At 54.4% G+C, this 16652-nt stretch overlaps 1 protein-coding gene across 1 annotated transcript in view; it reads left to right on the top strand.

The window, feature by feature from the left end:
* The window catches only part of TBC1D22A (TBC1 domain family member 22A), a 273044-nt gene that overhangs the window by 95558 nt on the left and 160834 nt on the right, over positions 1–16652 (top strand). Inside the window, exon 8 of the mRNA XM_074326597.2 lies at positions 13520–13634. Coding sequence (XP_074182698.1) covers positions 13520–13634 — 115 coding nt within the window. The remainder of the gene's footprint in view (positions 1–13519; positions 13635–16652) is intronic.

Here is a 16652-nt window from a genome sequence, read left to right as displayed (position 1 = left end):
TGCTCCGGCAGCTGGTGTCTCTTCCCTCACGATTTCTGCTCGGCTCTCGTGTGCCCCTGGGGGCTCAGGCTTGTCCCGGCCCCGCCAGAGGGTAGCCCGTCCCCAGGGCACACGGGCTTCGGGGAGCAGAGGGGTGATTTGGGACAGCGTTGTGTGGGGGACACGAAGTGCTGAGCGTGGGGCTTCCAGGGGGAGTGTGGGAATGTTGGTCCTGGGTGTTGGACCCACCGTGGGGGTCAGGACTGGACGTCGGCACCGCAGCACGGCCGCGTTGGTGACCGCCCAGTGCCGCGCGCCGGCCGTGGGTTGGCTGCTCCTCCGCTCTTGCCTTACACCTCGTGGCCCACGCTGGCTGCCCAGGCTCCCACGTCACGTTCGCGTTCCACCAGCAGCAGTGATGAGGCGCGGCAGAGAAGACGTCCTGGAGAAGTGGCTCGTAGCGCTTCTGCCTGGATCCCACGCCTGTGCTTCCTTCCTGGACCAAACCCGAAGCCTGTGACTGTGACGTCAGTGGGTCATGTGCCCACTGAAGGCTGGGCTTCTGGTTACTCAGGGGAAGGGTTCCCGCCAGTCTGTCCGCATGTCCATTCGTCAGGTGATGCTGGGCTCTGCTCTGTTGTCTGCTCCCCCACCCCCGCCCCCCTTCCTCCTGTCAGCTCTACTGAAGTCTAATTGACATACAGTAAAACCCACCTATTTTAAGGGCACAGCTAGGTTAGTTTTGACACCTGTATGTGGGAATATAAGCATTTGAATCATGACATGGGACACTTCATCACCCTGAAGAGTCCCCGCGTGTCCTTTTGCCGCCAGTCTCCCGTGCTCGCCCCCTGCCAACTCCTGACCCACTTTCTGTCCCTAAGGTCTGCCCCTAGGACTTCGTGGGAATGACTTGTGACTGCTTCTCTTCCTGGGACAGTGCCAGCCATCCACATGTCACATGTCACTGAGGTGCCTCAGCGTGTTACCCATTCACCCGTTGATGGGCACAGGGCTTCTTTCCAATTTGGGGCAATTGCAAACTAAATTGCCCGTGGACCTCCATGTGCGGGTCTGGCGAAAGCGTCTCTTTTCCCTCTCTGCTAAGTCCCCAGGTCATAGGGTAAGTGGTGTTCATGTACTTGGAAGAAATTGCCCTCTGCCTTCCAGAGTGGCCGCACCCGTTTGCCTTCCCAGCAGCAGTGACTGACAGTTCTAACTGCCCATAGCCCAGTCTCTGTAATGTTGGCGCTGTCAGTGGTTGTCGGGGCCCTAACTTGCATCTCCCTGTGGACTAACGCTGGGGAGCGTCTTTTCTGCTGACGGACCGGGCACAGGGCTTTCTTGCTGACGTGTCTGTTTCGTTCTTCGCTCTTAGCTAATTGCCTTTAACGCCTTCAGCCTACCTGCTCCCTGGCTCCCTCCGACCTGAGTCAGGCTCCTGGGGCGGGGCCTGGGAATTGCTATTTTAAGGAGGCTCAGCCGGATTTGGGGGCCACAGGACTTAGCTTGTTTAACTGCTGATGTGGGGTGGGGGGCTTGAAGTGAGCGAGAGGCGACGAGGGTGCGGGATCGTCCTTGCCTAGTGCTTGCCCAGAAGCAGGACAGCTGGAGCCAGTGGTCTTTACCAGGAGGTCCGCGCCCCTCGCTCCCAGGGGCAGGGCGCCCTCCAGACCTCCCGCTCCCAGCTGTGGACGAGGACCCTGTGGGTGACTGCTGGACTCCCCAGGGACCCCGTGACCCGGGTTCTGCTCGTCTCTCCAAGCTGCACCTGAGCAGACCTTCTAGATGTCCTTTCAGCCTGTGCCCAGCGCCCCCAGCAGTGTGTGCACAGAGCGCCTGCTCACCGGGCTGCCCTGTCTTACCTGCCACCTGCCTCTCAGGGTCCGTCCGCTTCCTCCTGGGCCTTCAGCTCCACCTGGACCGTCCCCTTGTCGGAGACGCTGTCCCTGCCGACCCCGTCTGATGTCAGCACCGGCCTCTCGCTTTCGTTCACACTATGTTTTATGGCACTTGGTTTCGGCTTGTATTTGACTCCTTGTTTTTGATGTGACACCCTCTACCTGTGCTCGCACGTCAGCTCCCGAGAGCAGGGCCCTGGGCCCCTCGCGGTGTCCTTGGTGTCGCCTGGGCCCTCATGGCACTTCGGACAGTTTGTTGAAGTTAGTCAGTGATCTTTTTATCCACCATTGTTGTTTGAAAGTAACATTCAGGACTTTCTGGCCACTCGACCTTCTCAGCTCCTGTCCAGTCCAGCGGTGAACAGACTCGGCCTGTCACTGAGAAGTGTGGATTCTGCCCTGTGGCCCTCTGGCTGCTGTGTTTGGTGCAGTGAGTTTAGTGGAAGAAACATACTCGAACCGTCTTCAAGCATCGCAGTGGGGCCTTTTCATCCTCCTACCGAGTGGCTTTTCCTCCACAGTTATTACATTATCTGCCCTCTGGTGACCTGATGCTTTAGAGCAGTTTCACAAATTGGGGAAATGAGATGCTTTTCCCAATTAGCCACGGAGAAGTGATGTCTCATTACATTTAATCAGACACAGAGGATAATGAAACATGCAGGCTTTTTAAACCACATTATTTATGTGCAGTTCTTGGAAGGGGCGGTGAGTTGTCCGTGGCCCCAAAGGGATGTTTCCCGGGCGGTGGATGGCGGTGGAGCCCACGTCCGTTCATGCCACACTCTCCCCGGTGTGGGCTTGTGTGGACCTTGGGAGGAGCGGAGGCTCCACCACACCTAGGCCCCGCGTGGGCGGGAAGCAGCCGCCTCTGGAGGCACAGCTGTTGGCTCTGTCCTCCTGAATCGGGCCAAGTCAGAGGTTCTGGCTTCGGCTCGTGCGGTTCCTCTGCCGGGAGGGCTGCTCGCCGGCCTTCTCTGCTTGGCCCACCCCTGGACCTGACCGTCACCCCCACTCCTGCCACAGCTGGTCTGTAGCCCACGAGTTTCCCATTCCTGCACCTGGGCTGTGTTGTGAGGAGTCTGTGTCTCGTAGACGAAACTCGGTGAGGTCAGCAGCCTCCACCCCGGTGCCTCACAGACATTTGCTGGATTGAATCAGTGGGTGTCTGAGCTGTTTTGCTGGGATTCTGGCCGTGGCTGATGGCTGTGGCTCCCTCTCCTCAGGCTGCAAGCTCTGTGAGGTCAGGGCCTGGGTCCATTTCCCTCCATTCAAGCTGAAGAAATAGAGCTGAAGAAATAGAGCCAGGCTGGAATTGTCGAGGTCCTTTCTGTGTCCCTCCCCAAACATTTTCTCGTCTTCTGACAAGTATCCACTCTCTTGAGTTTTGGTTAATTATTCTCTTGCTTTCCTGCATGGTTTTGTCACACGTTTACATGCATATGAGGGTTTCGCCTGTTTTTATTCTTTATTTTGAATAGATTATGCCAAATCTGGTCATTTGCGATTCTCTTTAGGTCACAGCATGACAGTTTTAATCCCCACCCAGTGATGCGTGGAGGTGTGGCTGGTTTCCCTGCCCTTGGTGTTCCCTTGTGGGTTCCACAATATATGTGGCCCCCTTCCTTCCTGTGCTTCCTCCCGGGATGTCGCTGTGAGCGCTGGTGTAGGAGCCCAGTGTTCCCGTGTGACGGTTCCCCCAGGGTGTCCAGCAGGGGTGGCGTGTGGGCTGGTGTGGGCTCACGCCCTGAGGACAGTGGCCGGTGCTGGCCCCCTCACTGCCACGTGGAACCGTTGATGGGTGGTGTGCTTGAACTGGCTGGTGGGTATGAAGTAGTGGCTCGTGCTTCTCATTTTCATTTCCCGAATTGTTGATGGCGTATCTTTTCGTAGGTTTCTGGCCGTCCGCTTCTCCCCTCTTGTGAAATGCTCATGTCCCATATTTCTGTTGTGTTGTTTGTCGTTTGTTCCACTGATTTGTAGGACTTCCTATGAGGTTCTGTTTCTGTTTTGGATCTATATGGATACGTGTTTCCTTCTTTTAGTTAGTAGGTTTTTGCGCCTGCTGGTGAAGAGAACTGTCTTAGTTTAACGTCGCCACTTTCCTTACAGTCAGGCCTTTTGGTGTCAGACTTCCTGTCCAACCTCACGGTCTCAGAGAAGGCGTGTTTCTTCTAAGAGTTTTACACGTTTGCCTTTTACATTTAGGGCCGTAGTCCCTGGAGCTGACTGCGTGGAGTTTGAGGGAGCAGCCCCGTTTCTGTAGAAGTTCCCCACTGGACAGGCGCTGTGCCCCTTGCCCACGTGGCAGCTCTGTTGTGTGTTGGGGGCCCCTCCTGGCCTCTCAGCTGTTCCGCTGTTGTCGGTCCCCTCGTCCCCATGCCAGCTTCCTCTTGTCTTGGTTATGTGGCCTTAATGTCTGGTAGGAGAGGCCACTGATGTCTGGTCTCGGTTCTGGGCTGTTCTTGACCTTTCACTTGTGTATGTAAATTTATAATCAGCTTGTTACGTTTCGTGAAACTCTCCAAAAGCACACTGAATCTATTGATCAGTTGGAGAGAATTAACATTTTGTTTTTGCATTTATTTAGTTCTTCTGATCTTTTATTTTTAAACAGTGTTTTTTCCTTAAATATATTGCCAAGCCTATGAAATCTACCATTAGATACATATCTTTTTAAATGGTATCTTTAAAATTTTTGATTGCACTGTCCAGGTTTTTCTTGATCTTATATAGAAGTGCAGTTGACTTTTTGTAGGTTAATCCTTTATCTGGAATACTTACTAACCTCTTTCATGAACTTTATTTCATGTGTAGGTGTAGGTGAGGTTTTAAAGAACTTAATCATATCATTTGTGAATGAAGACAGTTTCGTTTTTGCTCTCTGTTCTGTACATGCATTTGTCTCTTTTATTTGTTCTGTTTTGCTGGCTCAGACTTCCACCACAGTATTGGATATAAGTGGTGAGCGCAGCCACCTGGTGTCACGGCTGAGTTTAAAGGGACGTCTGTTAACGTCCTTGCGGTATTTATTCTATGTTTTATGCATCCTCTTCAGCATGTTAGGGACAGTGCCTTGCTCAGGGTTTTAAAATCATAAATAGGTGTGAAGGTTTATTAAATCCTTTCCCTGCCGTCTGAGCCAATAATATGTGTTTGTTCCTTTATTCTGTTAATGTGGTGAGTTTTGTTGGGTAGACTTCCTGGTATTGAGATCTACTTCCCGAAGGAAAGTCGATTGGTCAGGATGGAGCTTTTTAGCCTCGGGTTGTGTTTACATCTCATGGTGTTGTGCTGCCTGAGGTGGAAGCTCATTGCTCTTTAATTTGAGAAAAGCTCTTGGAGCCGCCCTTGATTTGTCCTTTATGCTGTGACATGTGATCCTATGAGCTGTGTTGACTCTTCAGTCTGGCAATAGTGACACTGTGATTGTTTTGTTGGAAAGTGTTGTTTCCTTCTTGTACTTCAGTTGTGAGTGTAACGCAGCAGCTGTGTTTGCGAACCTGTCAGGACACCTTGAGCGCAATGTGCGAAGTAAATCCACATATGTGAGTGCAGCGACAGTTGAGTAATTCACACAACAAATATGGCGTTGCTGCTTCTTGGAGAACAGCACGTTATTAATTACATTGTAATCATAGTCAGTCCTGTCTTAGTGAACGCGGCGTGTCTTCCATGTGACAGACGGCTGCCTTTCAGTCCACGTTACAGGTTGGTTAGAGACTCTCACTTGGTTTCGTCATCAGGTCTTACAATTCACTTAGGGGAACGGTCCTTGAGTCATGTTACAAACACTTGTGTTGGAAATATCTTCTTACTGAGCCCACGTGGCTCCAGGATTTCGGGGGCTGTAAATCCCACAGGTCTTCTCAACGGAACTGTGTATTTTGTTGCTCCTCTCACAGAAATTATCTGCATAGCACTTTATATGCAGTAAAGTTTTGTTGCTGGTACATATGGTTGAAATATGATGTTTTCAAATTTCTGAAATCAGATTTTTTTATAGGTAACCATGAGTACAGTGACACTTTCAATTCCAGTGTATTTCGTCTTTTCAGCACGCAGGGCATCTCCGCCCCTGAGCACAGTGAGCTGCGGGTGCCCGGTGCTGCTGTGGGGCGAGCGCAGGGCAGGAGACGCGGCTTACAAAGTGAAGACAGGAAGAGCTGCGGTCGGGGGCCCCGGGAGCCCCTCCAGCAGCCCTCTGTGGCAGAACCAGTGCGTTTCTCTTTTTAAAACCTTTCCTGGCACTCAGGCTATTGAAGTTTGGCAAGCAAACTAGGAATACCTGTCGTGTTTTCATTTTTTCAGCCCTGGTGGAAGCACATTGTAGCAAGTGTTTTTATTATTGTCATTGGGAATCGGTTGATGTGCAGAAAAGATACTTTGGGAAGAGTTTAAAGTTTGAGCTATGGACTTGAATGAGTTCCCAGCTCTGACAAAGACGAGAGTATGAGGAGTGTCAGCAGAACTTCCGGAGCCCCAGGTCCAGTGAGCTTTCCTGTCCGAGCCCCTTAGGTCGGCCTGCGTTCCGCCAGACGCCCACCGGGGGTGCCTGCCCTGTGGTCTCGGGGAGACGGCCTCACCGCCTACCCCACCACGTCCGTTTAGATGTGCCTTAGTGCCGGGCAGACCCTGTGCTCCGTGCCGTGAACTAGACCACCCGCTTCCACCCGTGGTCCTGAGCAGTGAGGCCCTGTTGTTCCCACGACAGCTGTGCGTAGACACCTGGAGTTTGGACACCCCAAGTTGTGTGTGCTGGGCCCCCCTGAAATGCCAGTGGACAACCGCTGGGCATGGGGGTGACTCTGAGTGGGTGTGGTCTCTGCAGCGTGAGCTTCCATGTGTGGAGAATAGGCACACGTGATGGAGGCCATCGAGCGCCTGTCAAGTCGTCACCAAGACCAGCTGGTGTGGGGCCTGAGGGGACAGCCGGAGGCAGGGTGATTTGTGGGGACACTGGAAGTAGGAGGTAACACCAAGCCTGTTCCCCCAATTCTGGGAGCCTTCTCTTTCCTGACCTGGTCCTGGAGAAGCCCAGGGCTGCCCGCCCTCCCCTGTGTCCACTCAGGGGCCTGGGGTACCTGCAGGCCGACCGTGGGGCAGCGCAGGGCACAGGCGGCTCGCGTGGGCCTGGGACCCTCGTCCTTGTGCGAAACTCCACTGGGAGGGTGACGTGGGCTTCCAGCCTGCAGGCTCAGCTGCGTTTGGTTTGCCGGCTGGCTGGGCCTCCCCTCCTGGATTCCTGGCGTGGTCCCTCTGCTTTTTGACCCTTGGTTTTGGTGACCCATTGGTTCTTACTTTTGCCTTGGGGACTTCCGACCAACTCTGTGCGTGTGGATCCCAGGAGCTCTGAGGAATAGGGTCTCGGTGTGGCCTGCACTGCCTGTCCTCCGGGCACCTCCCTGGGTCGGGTGACAGAGGACATGCCAGAGCTGCTTTTCTCTGGGGTGTGCTGTCATTGCGAGGTCACCTCAGTGGGGAATGTCCTTTAGACCATTCTTCTCCGGTTTCTTTTTCAGTTGAGACTGAGGTGGCAGCAGGGGCCTTGAGTAAGTGGCTGGGGACTGGGGTGGCAAAAGCTGGGGAGAGAAATGCTTGCTCCCAGCCTGCCTCGACGAGCATCAATTCAGGGGGACCATGTGCTTAATTCGTGCCTCCTTCAAGTGTCACATTGTTAAGCTGGGAAATCGCCTGCTTGAGAAAGTGGTACAAAAGCGCTTGTTTATGATGTGTTTGTTTTTCTTCCCCACCAGTCTGAACAGAGGCTTAGAAAGGGCTCAGTGTCCTCTTTGAACGAGCGCTGTACAGCGCGGGCGTCGATGTCTGACGCACACGGCCCTCTGCCTGGGGCTGGCTCCCTTTCCCTGCTGATGAGCTCGCTGATCTGTATAGAGCTCGTTACGACGGTGCTCAAACGGCAAAATAATTTCGCGGTAACCCTCAGAGACACCATCCTGTGCTCTCTGTCGCGAGCACTCTTCTGCTTTGCGTGCCGGTGACAGCGTGCGAACATGGAAACATCCTAAGTCAGGTCTTCAGAGACCTTGGTGTGAAATGAGCTGAGGTCATGAGGTCTGGAGCTCTCACTCCCCACGGGGAGGCTGTGGGGCCCCGGGCCCCCGGTGCCTCATTAGATGACTTGGGAGGAGTTTTGTAACGATGCTCAGTGGCTTGGACTGGAATCGGTGCTGGGTTTTGTGGTTTGAAAACACAGAGCAAACTCCTAGGCACTGACTTAAGACAAGAGATACAGAGTAAACCAGTCAGTGAAAATAACCGAAAGAGACCCCGCACCCTAAGCAGGCGGCGCCCCGTTACTGCCTCACAGTCTGGCCTGTGCCGGCCGCCGAGCTGCTCACAGCCTGACCAGCAGCCGATGAAGTCAGGTCTGCACTGGGCTCCTGCAGCAGCCCCGCCTCCCGGGCCGCACAGCCCTGAGTCCTGTAAGAGAGCGCGGAGCGCGGGGGTGGGAGCTGGGAGAGGAGCCTGGACGCTGAGGCTGCTGCACGGCCCACGGTGGACACGCGGGGCAGCACTAGCATGGGTGGCGGGGGCTGAGGGAGCCTCCGCGGTGGCCCGGGCTGGGCGCTGGGTCCCTGCTGCCTGGAGGGTTCCCGCAGGCCCTCCTCAGGCAGGTCAGGACTCAGGCTTCTCCTCTGTCCTTCTGGATTCACGGTCCCAGTGTCACCAGCCCTTCTCTTTATGTGGCATCTTTTCTATGCGATGCAATTAATGGAGAGTTTTATCCTCAGGGAGTCTAGGCAAGGCTGATCTGTGTGTCACCTTTTATGAGACAGGCTTCTGCCAGCCGCCTTAGGTAGGTGGCTGCAGGTGTTCTGTGGGTGGTGGGTGGTCCTCGGCTGCGCTAGGTGACGCCGAGGCTGGGGGGCTGGGACCTGCAGGTGGCCTGTTGGGGGCAGAGCCATGGTGGCTTCCTGCCGCACCCCCGGGGTGGCAGGCCGGTTTACTGACAGCAGGAAGAGAGGCTGAAGGAAACTGAAGCAAGCTATTGACCTTTTCTTTCCCCTTTCTAAATCATCGGAGTTTTCTTATTTTCTAAGTGAATAGCTGCTGAAGGGAAATACTAGCGAGAAGACGAGGGGTTCTCGGTGCCGCGTCGTTTGCTCTCACCGCAAGAAGGACCGAGCGCTTCCCCAGGTGAACGTCAAGGTGAAGGGCAGGGCCATGTGGGGCGACGAGGGGCGGCACTTAGTGGGCGAGCACTCGGAATCGCAGGAAGGGCTGCGTTCCGCTGTCCGCTGCCCGGAGCCGGGCAGGTGGTCTGCAGACGGCTCGCAGGCGGCTCGCTCCTGGGGATGTTTAGACTCTTGTCCTCCATGAGCCGGCTCCATGCTGATGGGCAGCCTGAGTGCTTTGCTCGGTTCACCCGCAGGGTCTCCCCGTGCCGTCCTTGACTGTGGCAAGAGGAGAATCTTTTCCACAATAAACATAGAAACTCTCCATGTGTGGAAGCAGGTCGTCCTGTGAACGTGACCGCTCACTCTCAGCCGCACGTACGAGGTTCCAGCTCTGCGCCGCCCTGCTGGCCTTGCCGGTGTCGGGGTTCTCTCCTCTCCTTCCTTCAGGACAAGTCCTTCTCGTCCTTCACAACCCTGTCGACCTCTCTCCGAGGCCTCCCACCCTCCCCTCAGTCCGCGTCCCCTCTCAGCAGGGAGGGGCCTGAGGTCCAGACGGGTTGGCCTCTGAGGACCAGGTCTGGAACGTCACTTGATAGAGAAACAATGGGAAAAGCTGGTCAGAAATGCAGCAGACAGCCAGGCGCTGTCTGTCCGAGTGAGCAGCTGAACGGGACGTCCCGGTGCTCCCGGTGATGCGGAGCTCAGGGAACAGGAAAGGGAGGCTCAAAATGAGGGGCCGAGGGGACCTGAGTCATGTGCACCTCCATTCAGCCTCCATTCAGAGGGTTCCAGAGTTCTCCTCCATGCCTGTGACATGCCAGGACCAAGAGCACCCCAGTGAGTGAGATGGAGGAAGACCCTTCATCCAGGGAAGAGCCGCAGGCGTGGAAGAGGGGTGCTGTTCGAGATGGGGTGATAAAGGGAGGTGTCGGTCTCTCAGGAGGTGGCCTTTGAACAAGCTCTTGTTCTAGAATCATGGGAGCCAGAGGAAGTGTGGGAGCCGGGCATCCCAGGCCGAAGAGCCTGCCAAGGCCCTGAGGTAGGGACACAGTGGTGGGTCTGGTGAGAGGACCCGTGGAGGTGATGGCGTGAGGAAGGGGGCGGCAGGCCCAGCACCTTGCGGTTGTGGCCAGCAGCCGGCACTGTGTCCTTATGTCCTGGGAAGCCACAGGGACAGCCTTTGTGACCTGATGTCCTTTACGGTTGAGCAGCTCCCTCTGCTGCTCTGTGGGATGTGGAGTCCAGGGGCTGCTCGGGGAGACCAGCTAGGAGACTGTCACAGCGGACTACCCGTGGGACGACAGCCACTCGGCTGGTGGCAGTGGACCTGGAGGAGGGGCTGAAGCCGGCTGTCTTTGGAGGCCGCCTCAGTGCCCGTGGCATTCAGGAGTCACAGCTTTCTCCACGAGTCTCAGGACTGGCTCAGGGCGCCATGGCCCCACAGCGTGCTTCTCCGAGGTGGGAGAGCCAGGCTCTGCGCCGCGTGTCACTAACCCTCCACGGGACATACTCTTTTCACCACTTCAGCTGGCCTGCATCTTTAAAAGCCATTTTTGTTTTATGTTTGAACTACCTGTCCCTTTATATTTACATGTTGCTAGGATTAAAGTCTTAAAAGTGTACTTTTCAGGTTATTGAGAGTGACCAAGCAGAGTGAAATCTAAATAACTTGAACTGAGTGATCGCTTTCCTTAATTAATAGGAAGTCTGGCTGCTCAATTTCCCCCCAAAGCAATATAAATACACTCTTTTAAGAGCATTAATGTCTGGGCTGGCCCTGAGCTTCTGGAAGGCGGGGGAGGCTGAAGCCTGCTCAGCGGCTCGGACGGGGATCAGAAGGCAATGCTCAGCTCCTGTGCTGTCCTGTAAACAGCGCTGTCCAAGTGCTCGTGTGTTTGCTGCCTGAGGCGTGGCCACCTCCTCACTGCCTTCTTCATCCTCGTCCACAGAGTGCCCACTTCAGCTGCCCCAGGGGAGGCTCAGGTGGCACCTAGCTCGGCTTGCTCTGGGCTCAGAGAAGTCTGCGTGGACTGAGCCAGGAGCCCACGCCAGCCCGGTCTCCCTGGCAGCGTTCTCAGACCTTCCGTGGCCCGGGAATCACAAAACACTCCTTCCTGAGACCCACACAGGCAGGGAGCCTCCCTGGGTCAAGCTGGCAAAGGCATCTGTACCAAATTGCCACTGTCTCTGGGGCTTTGCTGGTGGCCAGGTGACCCAGCAGGGCCATGGCTGCTGTGTTTCTGCCTCGTGGCTGAGAGGCTGGGGCCCCAGAGAGAGGGTTACCTGCCTCCTCGTCTGTCCTCTTAGCCAACCGAGGTGTCCCCGCGCTGGCTGCGAGCCCGGCATCCAGCTTCAGCGGGGGTGACGTGCCTGATGCTGGGGCGTCATCCACCGCTCAGTGTTTACACGCGAGAAATGCTTAATGGGGCCGCATTGCTGAGTGAGTTTGGTCTTTCGGTCATGTTTAACATATTCAGTTCTCGCTAGAAAGCTGTTGATTTAAAATGAAAAATGTGTACGGATATATCCGCACGAGTGTTATTCTTCAGCAGGTACTTACCGGGTGCCCGCGGTTACCGGTGCTGCGTGGGGGGAGGTGCCCGCCTGACGTTTTTGTTCCTTCGGAAAAGCACAGCGGATGCTGTGGGCGGCTGTGGGCCCTAGGCGCAGGCCCCTCTGTAAACGCCGGACTTGGTGCTGACTGGGGGTGGGGGGTGTCCACACTACAGCTCAGTGGTAGTTAGGGATGTGGGCCCTCGCAGGAAGGGACTGCCCTCCTTGGGGACAAACACAATGGCCTTTGCGAGGGTGGCTTGTTTGGGAAGGATGTAATCCGCCCTCAGCTCTGGGCAAACCTGCACTGCCAGCCTTGGTGGCGGGAGGCCCAGGGGCAGCAGGGAGCCCACAGCCAGGCGGGAGCCGGTGGGTGAACCCCTAGGGCCGCAGGAAGGCTCTGTAGGGCACTGCCCCGGGGACAAGGGGTCCATGTTCACAAAGCAGGACTGGTGGGGAGGGAGCCTTTGGTAGCAGCCTCCCTGAGGGGCAGCGCCTGAAGTGAATCTGAAAGCTCGGGAAGGAAGGGAGGGAAGGCTTTCTAGGCAGCGGTCCTGCTAGCAGGTGACAGCCTGGCGGGCAGAGACGCCTGCTGTTAGAACATGGTGCTGGGTCGGGGTGCGGGTGGGGGACCGCGAGGCAGGGACCCCCAGGGGAGGCCAGGGTGCTGTGCTGTGGACTGGGCCCCATTGGGGGCGGGGCCGTGCGGGGTCTTTCAGCCGGGCTTCGCGCAGGGGGTCCGCGTGGTGGAACTGTGTGCACCTCCGTGAACTAACCACCTGTCTGAGCAAAGACGGAGCAGAGCGGGCGGGCGGCCTGAGTGACGGTCCACGGGACGTGAGCTTCGCCAGGCGGGTAAAAGGCTGCCGTCGCCCCCACGGTCGTGGCCGGGGAGAGTGTGGTGGTGGGAAGAAGGCGCTGCGTGTGTTTCCCGGACGGTGCCTACTTCTTAGTGGTTAGAAAACATGTTTAAAAAAAGAACAAAAAACGCCTGAGCTCAGAGGTACAGAAAACAGACTGGTGTTTGTCAGTTCTGGAGGGTGGGTGCGTGAAGTGGGTCAAAATAAAAGTAGTAAGTTCTGGGGTGTGACGTACAGCATGGTGACCACAGCTGTGGGACTGTATTGCCTGTTTGAGAGCTGCTGGGGTCTTAAAAGTCATCACAAGAAAAGAAATGATAACGTGTGGTGACGGATGGCAGCTAGACATATTGTGGTGATCATTTCACAATATATACAAACATTGAATCATTACATTGTACACCTAGAACTAACATAATGCTGTATGTCAGTTATCTCTCAATTAGAAGAAAAAGTGTCTTTACCTTATGAGGGAAATTCAGAGCCTCCATCCATCCATCCATCCACCCACCTACCTACCCTCCCATCCGTCCTTCCTTCCAGCCATCTACCCGTTCGTCCATTCACCCGCTCTTCTGTCCATGCATCCATGTAGCCGTCCGTCCGTCCGTCCGTCTGTACATCCGTTGGTTTAGCAGGTGACAGCTAGTCCATCCACCCATCCATCCACCCACCTCCCCATCCCTCTACTAACCTGTCGCTCCCTCCCTCCCCTTCCCTTCTCCCTCCCCCCTGCCCCCAGGAATGTTCGCCCTTAGACCAGGTGCCAGGCAGCCATGTGCACTCAGTACCCAAGGGGCCTGGAGGGGCAGAGAGCATCTCGTGTCAGAGCCAGCTCGTGTGGAGGCACGGAGCCCAGGGGTTGGGGAAATAGTGTGTATTGCTGCTTGTGTGTCATAAAAAAAATAAAATAATTGGAATTTTATGAAAAAGTTAAGCAGCAACTGATTATTTATATTTGTATTTTAATGTTAGCGACAGTGAAAACTATTGATACTATGTATTTTAAATAAAAGAACGCATTTTAAAGTTTCTGATATGTTTGCTTTTTGCTTCACCGCTTGTTTGTTCACTTTTCTTTCAGATTTTTGAAAGGATACTGTTCATCTGGGCGATCCGTCACCCCGCCAGTGGATATGTGCAGGGGATAAATGACCTGGTCACTCCTTTCTTTGTCGTCTTCATTTGCGAGCACATAGGTAAGAGCACGTCCTGCTTCTCCTTCTCACAACATTGACCATGAACATCAGCGGCCTCAGTGTGCAGAGTTGTACCAACACTGACAACGGCCGCCAAGTTTAATGTCGTTAACGATGGCTAACAGCGGAGGAGAATAGTGTCCTCACTGGTGCCAGCTTTAAAACGTCTTTGCATCATGTGCTCAACTGCTGAAGTCACTGAGACACAGTTATTGTTATTAATATCTTGTTTTTAATGTCTGAGGAGAAGTATAATGTATATTTGGGGAGTGTAGTTTCATTCTAATGGCCGTCTGAGCTCGGGCTTTAATGGTTTGGATTTAAATGGCTGAGGTTAAGGTTATAGAATATTAGTTGAATGTTTTGCTTACACGGTAGAAACAATCTCCTTTAATTGCATTTCGGCAGCATTTCATCACCTTACTGCTTTTGATACACTGGTAACATTTCACTTTATGGGAATATTAATTACATGCAAAGTAATTGGTTTAATGGAGGTTTAGGTTGGGTTATGCTGCTTCTCTTTACCGCCTGTTTTCCCTTCCATTTGTGTTACAGCAGCCAACTGTAATATATCTTTCTCTGTTTTGAACATACTTTACGTTTAAAATATTCTGGTAATATAAGCAAGGGATCTACTTTTTAATCCATCTGTGAATAAAAAATAAATCCCAAAGACTGGGCTTTGCTCTTTAGTTGTGATGTTTTATTTAAAGCTAAGTTTTAATGTGTCATCATCTGAGCCTTCCCGACATGGTGTTCGTGTGTTTTTAGCCAGGAAAGTCCCCAGTCGGCCTTGGGGGCCTGTCACTGCGGTTGGGGAGACTGGGTTTCCGCCAGGCCAAGAACGTGGATTCAGTGCATTGTGTTGCAACCTCTCTCACACTTTGTTTCCACTTAGGATTTCATAGGAGGGCTTTTCATTGCTAAGCAACTAATGAGGGCCTGTGCTGCTCACTCCCTGGTTATCACTGAAGCTGGGGAGAGGCCGGCTCCCCAGAGCCTTTCCCTTTCTGCTTCTCAGCCCCTCCTGTGACAGAGAATGAAAACGTTCTTAATGGCCCTGGAAGAGCAGGACCGCTGTCAGTGGGCTTCAGAGTTGTTAATTGAAACAAGAAGTTCAACTGAGATGTGATTAGAGAATTGATATTCCATGTTAAATAGACCATTTAATTAATGTGGTAAATAAGTTTGTCTTCGTGACTGCCACCGAGTTCCGTCGTGAGACCCAGGCGATCGGAATGTGTTTGCTGGGATGATGGCAAGATGGGGCCAAGGGACGTGAGCGTGGCGCTTGTCCAGAGAGACGGCTGGATGCCAGTGAGTAGGATGCCAGTGGGACGGAGCTGGTCGTCCTGGGAGTGGGGACCGTCCTGGGAGTGAGGACCGTGCAGAGGGCGAGGGCCGGTCCTGTGATTGCTGGGTGTCCGGCCTCTCCCAGGCTTGGCTGAATTAGGTTCGAGGACAGAACTGTGGCCGTACTGCCTGGAGGGGTGTGGCTGTCTGTGAAGGAGTCTGGCGTCAGTCGTTCAGGCGCCTGCACTGCTGGGGTGGGTCACTATGGACCCTGAGGCTAGAGACACAGCTCTGCACGCAGCCCGACCGCCTGGATTCAAACCGGGCTCGGCCCCCACCAGCTGCATTCATGGACCTGGGCTTGGGGATGAAACAGCCCTGTCTCCTTGGTTCTGTGAGGCCCAAGTGAGCTTAGAGCCACGTGTCACACATGCTGAGTGTCCTGGAGTTGTTGCTTTTGACACATAGTTGTATTGTGTCCTTTCACTGTCTCAGCCTGTGGCTTTCCTGCACATAAAATGGCAGGTCTGTGTGCCTCCTGCGGGTCTGGTTCTAGGTATGGAAAGAGAGGTGTGCAGGGCAGAGGCCAGAGGGCACGTCAGCGGGCACGTCAGCGGGCACGTCAGCGGGCACGTCAGCGGGCACGTCAGCGGGCACGCCAGCGGGCACGCCAGCGGGCACGTCAGCGGGCACGTCAGCGGGCACGTCAGCGGGCACGTCAGCGGGCACGTCAGCGGGCACGCCAGCGGGCACGTCAGCGGGCACGTCAGCGGGCACGTCAGCGGGCACGTCAGCGGGCACGTCAGCGGGCACGTCAGCGGAGTGTGCCCATTTTCATACGCCTTCCCCACTTTCCCTCATTGACCCCCTCCACCCCTGGCTGCAAGGGGGGCTGGAAGAGCGCGTCTCCTAGAGCAGAGGAGACGGGGAAGGACGGCCATGTGTGTCCCCAAGGGGAACCATGGTGGGTCATAGGAAGGAAGCGGAGCAGTGGTTCTACAAGCAGGAAAAAGGTGTCACCAAAATGAAGGGGACACTTTCAAGGAGAGATCAGTGCTGCCACCTGGAAATTGCCAAAGGGTTTGGCAGTGTGCACGTTAGTGGTGACCTGCCAGAGACGGGAGAGGATGGTGGCAAATCCGCTGTGACAGAGCGAGTGCCCTTTCTGCAGGAATGGCAGGACGGGAGTCGTGCATGCGGAAGGGTGGAGAGATGGGCCACAGGCCTCTCACAGCTTTAATGACTTTATTTTTTTATTGAGGCATAATTGACACAACATTATATTAGTTTCAGGTGTACAGCATACTGATTTGATAGTTGTATACATTATAAAATGATCACCAGCTAACCTCTGTCACCATACATAATTACACATTTTTTTCCTGTGATGAGAACTTTCAAGATCTATCCTCTTACCAACTTTTAAATATATAAAACAGTAACATTAACTGTAGTTGCCATGCTGTACATCACACCTCCCAGACTTATGTATTTTACTGGAAGTTTGTACCTTTTGACCCCTCCCCCATTTTACCCACCCTCGCACCTTTACTTGAAAGAACTTTTTATTACGGAAAGTTTTCACCTAGAAGTGAGCAGGATGGTGTGGTGCGGCCCCAGGCACCTCATCTGGCTTCAGGGGTTGTCAGTGTCTGGTTGTCCTGGTTTCCTGTTTTCCCACCCGCTCCTGGCCTCCACCCAAGTTCCTGGTACTACTTAAAG

The sequence above is a fragment of the Rhinolophus sinicus genome, chromosome 1 (assembly GCF_057876585.1).
Source record: "Rhinolophus sinicus isolate RSI-liver-muscle chromosome 1, RSI-T2T, whole genome shotgun sequence".
Classification (NCBI taxonomy): Eukaryota; Metazoa; Chordata; class Mammalia; order Chiroptera; family Rhinolophidae; genus Rhinolophus; species Rhinolophus sinicus.
This window is presented reverse-complemented; position numbering and strand designations above follow the sequence as displayed.